This window comes from Sprattus sprattus (genome assembly GCF_963457725.1).
Source record: "Sprattus sprattus genome assembly, chromosome: 14".
Lineage (NCBI taxonomy): Eukaryota > Metazoa > Chordata > Actinopteri > Clupeiformes > Clupeidae > Sprattus > Sprattus sprattus.
The window spans coordinates 21200794-21212187 of record NC_137912.1 but is presented as its reverse complement, the minus strand read 5'-3'; the positions used below and the strand labels follow the sequence as shown (position 1 = coordinate 21212187).

The 11394-nt window shown below is 41.3% G+C and overlaps 1 protein-coding gene across 1 annotated transcript in view; it reads right to left on the bottom strand.

Moving 5' to 3' along the window:
* Nucleotides 1-2109: 2109 nt before the first annotated feature.
* fgd6 (FYVE, RhoGEF and PH domain containing 6) overlaps nt 2110-11394 on the bottom strand; it is a 22221-nt gene continuing 12936 nt past the window's right edge. The window contains 13 exon segments of the mRNA XM_080851581.1: nt 2110-2226; nt 2509-2657; nt 4186-4314; nt 4719-4822; nt 5152-5254; nt 5475-5624; nt 5972-6074; nt 6540-6619; nt 9683-9766; nt 10031-10099; nt 10331-10402; nt 10585-10643; nt 10860-10910. Of these exon segments, the coding sequence (XP_080707707.1) occupies nt 2190-2226; nt 2509-2657; nt 4186-4314; nt 4719-4822; nt 5152-5254; nt 5475-5624; nt 5972-6074; nt 6540-6619; nt 9683-9766; nt 10031-10099; nt 10331-10402; nt 10585-10643; nt 10860-10910 (1190 nt within the window). The 3' untranslated portion in view covers nt 2110-2189.

Sequence of the window (11394 nt, the reverse complement as noted above, 5' to 3'; positions counted from 1 at the left end):
CGTTTAAAAAATTAAAAAAAAAAAAAAACAAGGACACATGTCTACTTTTTAAAAATAATTATTAAATTGTACACTTTACACTTGTGATGATAAAACTAGCACTGGACATTTAACTGCATTGACTTGTGCTGGTAAACTCAGACAGCAGAGACGAATGGTTAAAAAAACTCACACCTGTGTAACAAAATAAAAATGCTTTAGCAACTCCTAGAGCTAACTCGCTGAGAACCTCACCAAAGGTGAACAAGACCAGACTATTCTGTATTTAGCTTACCCTTTGTTTTTTCATTGTCATTGTGTGTTCATACTTCTAACATGCATATAACCTGGTAAAGTTCAATTAATAAGGCACTGTGCTACCTGAATTTGTTCTACAAACTGAATTACATACATTATCGTCTTTACATTACATACATGGTATGAGACTAAGCTTAACTTTTAAGGGATATCGTCTTTCACAGGCTAGCCTGGTCTTGCTCTGAGTGTTGCAAGTACAAACCAAGTGATCAATGTACAGTGTAAGAAGGCCTCAGTAAACATACAACTGGAATAGTCCCCCTTTCATGAACACATACATCTGGTAAATTACAAAAACAGTGAACGTTGATAACATTATTAAAATAATAAACCTCTTTAAAGTATTACTGCAAAAATTAGAAATTACACAGCAACATGTCCTCATAACAAGTTTAGCTGTGTATGCTCAAAGTGATCCTGTGAATATCGTAAGGGGGAACTGTGTTTGTGTTTGTCAAACCTAGTGTAGTGTGTGGTCTTAAAAGGTTCGACTCAGAAAGGCACAGTATTTTAGCATTCAGATTCACTATTTCATCAAAACCTGTTTCACAGGCTTCCAAATTTTAAATACATACTATATTACATGTTAAACTCTGTATTTACATCACTTAGTTCCAGTTCTTTCCAGTATGACGTTTTTCTATACATTAGTTTAAAAAAGCATTTGCTTGAGGCACAAACTTAAAGTTTCATTAAAAAAAAAAGAATAGTAACATTGCTAATAAAGACATTTGAATGATGTTTGTTTTCAGAATCACAGACTCTTTCCCTGTCTATCTGCTCAGTCCTCAGTGAGCTTCTCCCACAGTGCATTGCAAAAAAAAAAGTCTCCCAATGAGCAACTTCTCTCAGCGCCAGTATCCATGGCAACGAGCCAAGCCCGATGGAACTCACGGGACACCTTCTGAAGCTCTTTTTCACCTAACCTCTGACCCTCTAGTGACGTGACGTGACAGCTCCACCTGCACCAAAGGGACAGCATGCTTTCCCCCCTTGCCATCCCAAGGTGTCAAGTATACACATGTAGTGTGTGCACTTCCAGGGCTCTGTCCTCTTTGGCAGACTAAGGGACTGTGTGGCATGCTTGGATCTCTTTCTGTTGCTGAGGGCGAAATTAAGGGTTTCAGTGAAATCATCTGTGTGGCTCCCTGTTTCCCCTCTCTTCCTCTTCCTAAGTCCCTTCCTTCCTCCTTTTCCTCACCCCACCCTTCCCTTCTGGGTCACTTAGCTGGCTGGGTCAACTGTATGGGGGAATGGCCGGGTTCTCTGGCAAACAGCCACTCCCAGAATGGCATGTCCACACACACACACACACACACACACACACACACACACTCTTTCTAGAACACAAATGCACACAGATGTATACAAACTCACTGTATCTCCCATGAACACACACACACAAATACACGCACAAACATAGACAGACCCCATTTCCCTGATATTTTCTTAAAGGGCTGCAAGTCCAACATGGCTTCATGGACTGAAAGTAGTCTCCTTAAACAACTACGTTTTCCCACTGGGCTGCAGTTAAAAAAAAAATCTTCACTTCAAGTTAATCAAAGTAGGATGGTATCAAACCATTTTTTATGATTAAAATGCAATTTTGTGATTGGCTTTCTCCAGTGATTGACGTTTAAAGACATGACTGAGGTGAGTCCTGCCTCCTCTTCCTGTTTCTTCTTTGCATGGTGGAATCCATTCCTTGAAAAAGTCATTTTTTATAGAAATCAGGAGACAAACACTGGTGACGTACTACAACTCCCTTCAGGCATTGCCAGTACTTCCTAGATCTGGCCTTATGGGTGGGGTGTACACAGGAAGAGCCTGTGAGACCCATCCAGCTAATGGGGCACTGAAGAGGTGAAATCTCAACCAATCGGGGGACGGGGTCAAAGAATCATGGCCTCTTGGAACGCCTCAATCCATCTGCTCAGGCACAAACAAAACAAACACACACAAAAATAAGGATGACAGTGAAGGCCTATCAACAACAAACACTTGGAAACTCCACTCCTACGGTTTAGGTGAGACCACCCAGGTTCACAGATCACTTCTATCTAAAGGATCTTCACGGTATCAGGTTCTATGTGTTACATGTGGGTTCATGTGAAGAACCTTTGAGAACAGGGAATGTGTGTGTGTGTTGTGCATGCGTGTGTTTATGAGTGTGTGTGCCGGGTCGGGGTCCGTGTTTATGTGTTTGTTTACCTCTGTGCAGTGGGAATATCCTCTGCTTTAAAGATGTAATACAGTGTGTTCTTGTGGTAGAGTTTGAACTGGAGTTTCTGAGCTGGACCAGTCTTCTCCTCTCTAAGAAAGAATCCCAACAGAGGCTGACTCTCCAGTGCTGCAACATCCTGCAAAACATACACACAACACACACACACACACACACACACACACACACACACACACACACACACACACACACACACACACACACACACACACACACACCAAATCAAATACTGAGCAGATAGCCACACACAAAGCCAAACACTAGGCGGATGCATGAATGCACACACAAACAACTGCACGCCAACACACACACACACACACACAAACACATGCACGCCAACACAAATACACAGTTTTCTAAATGCTTGTGAAATTGTGTGAGTGAAGGAATAAGGGCTCTGAAATACCATATTCATCCTAATATTAGCACCCCCCTCTAAATGCACCCCACACAAAGGCATAAATAATACGACCTTCTCTAGACTTCAGATCAGTAGTACTGATCTGTGATCTGTGCCGGGTCTAGGGTGGTTCTAAGTCTGACTGGTTCTGGGGCTAGGGGTGGTTCTAGGTCTGACTGGCTCTGGGTTTAGACTGGTTCTGATGTGTGTGTTTTTTCTAGTGCTTCCACTATTACCCATTCCTCCGACTTTCACCTTTTGTATTCGTCTACATCTGCCTATTTCCACCATGTAACATTTTGTATTCGTAAACACCTGTCTATTTCAAAGGAATGATGCCATTACATGGTGCAGTGCCAGAGGGAGCACACTGACTGGCTCAGGCTGAGAGCTCAGAGGTTTTGGGCATGAAGTCACTGCTTGTAGCCTGGATACCAGCCTGAACTCCGCCCACAACATTTTTGGTCTGGGAGATTCAGTCTGGACTTCAGCTAGTTGGGAGAGATTTAAGTTTTCGAAAAAGTTGAGAAAGCAATCTAAACCAATCAAATTGTAAGGGCGGGCTTTATAAGTTGATGGACAGATGACCAACCAACGCTTGAGTTGATTAGATAGATAGAATATACATCGAACAAAGATGGCGCCGTCTCGGGAGCTTAGTGGGACATATTTTATATGATTTAAGCTATCTACACGACTTTTTTAATGTCTACATTGACTCGGTTAGTTGTGTATGTGCAACACGAATGTTGCCGAGGATTGTAGGTCTTAACTGAAGCACTCTAGACCATTATTGATGGGTTATGCTAACGCGTAGACAAAAAAAACATTGAAACAAATGGTAGCTTCTAGCCTTGAGTGCTAATTAAGTAACGTGAGCAGGCATATCTCAACAGATATTGACAGCGCATTCATTTTGAAAGAGGAACAGAGAAACTCGATCAAGGCATTTGTCGATTGAAAAGATGTTTTTGCCGTCCTTCCTACGGGATCAGGTAAAAGTTTAATCTATCAGATGGTATTACTACGTTGCTCTGATTGGTTCTAGGTATCCAATTCAGCGAAGAGGCATTTTCTTTTCTGGTTCGTTGAAACACGCCCCATAATCACAGCCCAATGGCTCAGTATCAGACTCATATTCTGACTAGAATTATGAGTATGACATCGTCAGGCTACACTGCTTGTGCTGTCAGGCTATAACATAGCGGATGCTAACATAGCGGATGCTAGCAAAACGGATGCTAACCTCACTGGCTGCGTAGGTGTAGAGGACTTTGTTCTTGATGACGAACCACAGCCGTCTCCAGGGCTTCTTGTGGCCTTTAGAGCGCATCAGGTAACCACTCATGGAGGAGTTCTCTGTACTGGCAGACACCTGTGTGGGGAGGCGGAAAGTGCCAGAAAGCAATTAATGCATGAAATGCAAAGAAAAGTAATCATAATGTTTACAAACAAACAAACAAAATCAAACAAAAAGTTTGAGGGTAGAACAACAGGGCTCTTAAATCTGTTTCAACCTTAACACTAATTTTGGGCATTACAAAATTTGGTTTGACCCATTCATTGGATGTTTTTATCTTTGACATGCATCCAATGACATGGCATTTTAACACTCTATGACATACATACACAAATAAAATAAATTCCTGACATTTTGTCCGTATGACTAGTACGACATGAAGCCGTCAGTAAAATCTGACTTAAGGCTCTGTTCCATCTCGCTAACGTCTCGGTATTGTCTCTGCTGTATCTCAGTGGCGTCTCAGTGATATGAGTCACCTCTTTAAGAGCGGAGGGGATTTTCTTCTGTTTCCTACTGAAGGAGAAGGCACTGGAGCCTGGCCTCCCTCCTGGGGAGATGGACGACGACGCTGAGTGATCACCTGACAGAGGAGGACAGAAAGAAGGGAGTTTAGAGGGGTGGAAAAAGAAGAAGGAAGGGAGAGAAGAAGAAAAGAATACAGTTTCTAAGAGAAGAGGAGAAGATTCTGATTTTGGGTGTTAGAAGAACAGCAACACACATCGCTATGTCAACGCTACAGTTTGGTAATCACCCTTCTACTGTATGTGTGTGTGTGTATGAATGTGTCTGTGTGTGTGTGTGTGTGTTTGTGTGTGTGTGTGTGTGAGTGTGTGACTGTGTCAAATCAAACAAGGGAGAGAGGAAGATAAAGACACAGAGTGGTGCAGACAGGGAGGCAAAATGACTTACTCTTGTGTTGTAGTTTAACGTAGCAGTGGTCACACACTCGCGCAAGCTGGTGTTTCAGGTACTCCAGGTAGCATTTATTAGAGGAGCAGGCTTGGCACACAACCTGTAACACACACACACGCACCAGACACGCACACACACACAATGATATGAAATTTGAATAATACAAAGTAAACAATCATCATGAGACACAGTAATAAAACCTTTTTCATGAACAAAATAGTTGACTGACAATCCTGAGTGTGTAGCCTTAAAAATGATACCCAATTGGAATCAAACATGAATACTGGTACACACACACACACACACACACACACACTGACCTTCCCACAGGCTCTGCAGTGATGTCGTCTCCAGGTGAGGGTGAACTCACAGGTGCAGATCATACACATGGTGGTACGCAGGTCAGGGATCCAGATGGGGGCTTTGGAGCCTAGAGGGAAGTCACTGTCGTCTCCAGCCACGCGTTCATTCTACAGACACACACACACACACACACACACACACACACACACACACACACACACACACACACACACACACACACACAAACACACACACACACAGAAAGAGAAATGCATAAACATACTGTATATATGAAACCTGCAGTTTGAAACTTATTGCATAATTATATTACGTTAAATTATATTACATTAAACACTATGACAAATGATACCTTATGTGTCCTCCTGCCACTGATTATAAATATTATTCTGTCAGGGCATCACTACTTCGACCCTATGTGTGTGTGTGTGTGTGTGTGTGTGTGTGTGTGTGTGTGTGTGTGTGTGTGTGTGTGTGTGTGTGTGTGTGTGTGTACCTCTTCCTGGCTGCGACTGGAGATGAACGTGATCTTCTTCCTGGTGAAGTCCTCTATCGCCTTGGAGATGGCTTCCAGCCACTCATCTCTCTCTGTGGCAGAGCTGCGACCAATCAAAAGTGAACATAAACACATCCAATCAGTAAAAATACATTGTGTGTGTGGGAGTGTGTAGGTTTGTAATAACCACAATAAATCTAATAAAAATGAAATAGCCTTAGTGGGGTGATGGACAAAAAAAACAATCAATCAAGCAAACCAACAAAGAAATAAATAATCGCATAATGAAAGAAAGAAGAGAGAGAGAGAGAGGAAAATGAGGAAATGGGGAGAGATAAAACAGTTAGGAATCTACCAGGGGAGCAACAAGATGTGCAGTTAGTGTGAGTGTGAGTAAGTGTGTGTGTGTGTGTGAGAGAGCGAGAGTGTGAGTGTGAGTGTGTGTGTTACAAAAGAGACTAATGGGATGTGCCCTCTGTGTGTGTGTGTGTTAAAAAAAAAAGATTAATGGGATGTGCTCTGTCAGTGTGTGTGTGTGTGTGTGTGTGTGTATGTGCGTAGAACTCACCTCGCTGATAGGATGAACGATCTCTCCACACTCTCAATGTTCAGCTCATTCTGATAAGCCTCCTGACTCGGTTTACTCACCTGGGAAAGATCAACCCAGACACACATACAGTCATGACAAAATTATTTTTCATGTGTCTTATCTGGTGTGGTTTCATGGTATGTATATGTAAACATCCATGGGGCTAAATGAATCATTGAGAGAGAGAAAGAGAGAGAGAGAAAGAGAGAAAGACTGTGTGTTGGGTGATTCCCTCTCTTTAAGATAAATGCAGAAAAAAAAAAACATTTCAATTTTGGCATCCCTTGCTATTTTCTAACCCAAATGTAAACCATCACAGTGGCCCTTTACAAAGGAAAAAAACACTCAGAGAGAATCCTTTCGAAGATTTGACCAAAAAACATAATGTGAACATTAGGGGTGGGAATCTCTTGGCACCTCACGATTCGATTCGAAATCGATTCAGAGGTCAACGATTCGATTTTAAATCGATTATCGATTTTGTAATTACATTTTTTTTTTTTTTTAACACATCCATTTTATGTTGAAATGCAAGCTGCATCGACTATTGCATTGCTCATAGAAAGTCAAAATTGTGACCATTAAAAGCTTTTACTCTAATAAAGCAAATAGCGAAGGTAATTCATCTGTTGATTTTCTTTAATTATCAAACACAAAGTAGGAAGTGATTTTAGACTCTGAGTTGCAAACTCTAATGATTCAATAGTCAAAATGCATCGATAATCGTTTTATCGGTTTCGAATTGATAATCGATAATCAATCGATAATTACATTTCAACATAAAATGGATGTGTAAAAAAAACGATTATCAATTCTAAACCGATAAAAATCCATTTCGACTTTTAAAACATTCGAGTTTGCTACTCAGAGTCTTTGCTACACTTCCTACTTTGTGTTTGATAATGAAAGAAAATCAACAGATAAATTACCTTCTCTATTTTTTATGAGACAAAGCTTTTTCTTGTCACAATTTTGACTTTCTATGAACAATCAAAAAAATTATTATAATTATTATTTATTTTTTTAATTACAAAATCGATTATGAACTTTTCTGAATCGAGACAGAATCGTTTAAGAGAGAATCGAGAAAAATCGAATAATCGATTTTTCCTCCCACCCCTAGTGAACATGATATGTTGCTCAACTCCAACAAATTCAGAAAACACCACAAAACGAATATAATCAATATCCGCTTAACAAAATTGAACTAACAAACAAACAAATTAAACTGTTTTGGAAAAAAAACTCAACATATATTGCCACCTTATCTGACAGAAATGAAAGACTACCAGAAACACACCCTGGCCATAGAGAGAGGGAGACACAGGCACACCTGGCTTCCTAAGGAGGTCTTGCAATGCAGTGAGGGAGTGGGAGAGGATGAGAGGCACGTTCCTCACTGAATGTAATAACAATACCTCAATTTTCCCACAATTCAGCCAAATTATACCTACATTCTGGCATTCGAAAAAGGAAGACACACTCCCATACTTATTGGACAAACCTGTCATGTCACATTGAGGAAGTGAGCGCCTTTTCACGCTGTAGTGTATTTACTTTACTTTCATTCTTTACTATCAGTATAAGTATGTATACATTGCCTATGTCATTATTATTATTATATATTTGTGTTTAAAACATGTTTGCTTTGACTACATTGCTTTGAAACAGCCATAGCAATAAATCTCATTTGAATTGAATTAAACTGAGAAAAAGGAAGACAGAGGGCCTGATTTACTAATATGCGAGCGCTTCTTAATCTGCGTTCGCAAATTAACGCACGGTGTTTTTGCGCATTTTACTTGGTATTTATCAAGCCAGATCTGCGCTGGGCAAACTGTGCTTACTCCGCCCTTTAAAGAGCCTGATTTACTAAGATTGATTTGCGAACGCATCTTTGCCAGGCGCACATTAACGCACGGTGATTCCCCGCATTTTTTTATCAAGCCAGATACGCGCTGGGCAATCATTATTTAGCGCACCGTTAAAAGACTGGAGAACTTGCCAGCAAGTTACTGCCACCATGGAGATTCGAGGAAGAAAAAACTAAGGTTCAGCGAATAGATAGCGAATAGATAGCGAATAGATCGCTCAATCACTGAACCTGATTCAATGGGTTATATTGTTGTTTTGCCCGCCATCATCTACAGCGAGATGTTTAAAAGAACACGATTATAAATAATATGCTATTGGTGGCATTAATGCATAAACTGTCTATTATAACAATATATGTGTACATGGCGAGATTAATACGTTCTACAAGGGACATGGGTTCACTACAATATATCCCCACTGAAACAAATACATTTACCAAGTAGACAGGCCTCTCCAAAATCACCGTTGCTCAATCATGGATAAATGGCACTATTCCGAAAGATAAAACTGTCATGGACAGACCACTTCCACGTAAGTAATGGTCATGTTGGCATCACATATGACCTGGACATTCATTGAATATGTGTGCTTTCTGTTTCGGTAAACGTGTTCGCGGATTGAAGGTGGGACTGTTTGCATGTGGGTGCGATCAATTTCTCCAATTACGTTCGGAAAATTGAATTTCATATATATGAATATATGAATTATACGAGTTGAAACAAATATTTCTGTTCGCTGTCTCTGTCTATGTCTTTGCCTTGCTGCTGCCATATCAACGTTTTCAGACTCAGTGGAAATGCGCTTGGTTAAGACGTGCTTTTATGAGGCGGAGAATTAGCCTGCAAATCAGAGATGTGCGCTCGCCGGGCAGTTTAGTAAATACCACGCAGTTCATCATTTGGCGCACTCCTCCCATTAAATAGCGCTACACGCCTACGTTACCACCCACGTTTCCGAACCATCCCACCTGTTTGCATGTACACACCCTCAAAGCGTTAATATGCGCTGCGCCAGCTTAGTAAATACCGTTTTTCGTTACGACCGCTATTTTACGCCAGAAAATGGGCGCAATCCTGTTAGTAAATCAGGCCCAGAGAATCATATCAGAGTGTGTGTGTGTGTGTGTGTGTGTGTGTGTGTATGTATGTGTGTGTGTGTGTGTGTGTGTGTGTGTGTGTGTGTGTGTGTGTGTGTGTGTGTGTGTGTGTGTGTGTGTGTGTGTGTGTGTGTGTGTGTGTGACCCTCACCTTCATGCCGGCGAGAGAGAGCATACAGTTGAGCTTATACTGGCCAGACTGCACTGGGGTCGTGTACAACACGGCATCATTAAACTGACAACACACACACACACACACACACACACACACACACACACACACACACACACACACACAATTTCAGTTGGGTTCACATTTCATGTAAATATTATTAATTATATAAAACAATACAAATTGCTTCACATATGCGGAAACAATTTACAGTATATCCTATGGTATGTGTCCTACTGTTATGGTTTGAGTTACTATCCTAGTAAGACAGATGCAGAGATGCAAAGTAACTTTATGATGAACTTTGAGTGGATGAGTGGATCTTACCAGGAAGAACATTCTAGGTTGCATGATTTTCCTGGAAAGCTTCATCAGAGTGCCTTCTTTTAAGAACACCTGGGAACAGGATATGACATCACACAGGATATGAAGCAAGGAGGAAAACTTCTGGTGAATAATGGCTGTCTCATGCCCTTTAAGCACAACCACAATTTATTGCAGTGACACTCACATAGGCATGCAACGCACACATAGTGCCCACATCCCCCCCCCCACACACAAACACACACAAACCCACACATACACCCACCCACACTCATGGACGTATACCAACACACACACACTCACCCTGCCTGGTTGGACTATCTCATGATGACCATTCAGGCTGTACTGAATCTGCATGAGCTTCTGAAAGTTATCCTGAAGGGAAGAATGTGTGTGTGTGTGGGGGGGGGGGGGAGGAGAAGAGTTCGATGTCATGAAAGGAATAAAAAGCAATTTTGTTGACGTTTTCTCATTTGAAGTGATAAGAGCTGTGTGTGTGTGTGTGTGTGTGTGTGTGTGTGCGTGTGTGTGTGTGTGTGTGTGTGTATGTATCGTACCCCTTGCTTCATGATGTCATTGGCATGATTGGCTACTTCCTTCACGATCCCGAGTGCAGCTGGTAAATAAAAAGGTCAAGTCAGATTAGTGTACTTGCAAGTTGTCCCTGTAAAAAAGCATCTCTTAATTTAGCTTCTTTATTCTTTATTCATAGAACTCGGATATTGTTGTGATCCTGAAAGCAGATTTGGGTTAACATGTTTAATGTATGTGGTTTCTGTGTCATGTGTGTGTGTGAGTGTGTGTGTGTGTGTGTGTGTGTAAGTGAGCTTACTCTGCGTGTCTTTGTAGTCAGTGGAGTCCTCTGGGAGGTTCTTGAGATAATCTGAAATTCAAAGAGACAGTCTTCTTCAGTCATCACTGTATCAGCTCTGCACAGTGCACACACAACCCCCTCATTAACACAGCACAGGGAGACAGTCCCACACCACACTAGCTCTTGGCTAACTAACTCATAATTATAATGTAGCAAAGTTCCCGTACACACACACACACACACACACACACACACACACACACACACACACACAAGCACGCACGTACACTCATGTTCTCATTCAAACACAGGCACACACACACACACACACACACAATCTCTCTTTCACAAACACATAACTCTCTCTCATTAACACACACACACACACATACACACACACACATACACACACACACACACACACACACAAACACAAACAAACAAACACACACATCAGTTACCACACAGAGCTAAATATAGCTGCATGCACAAAAATAATAATTACTGTTTTGGTTGATGGCAAGTGGCCATGAGTAAATATCTCCCTTTGGGA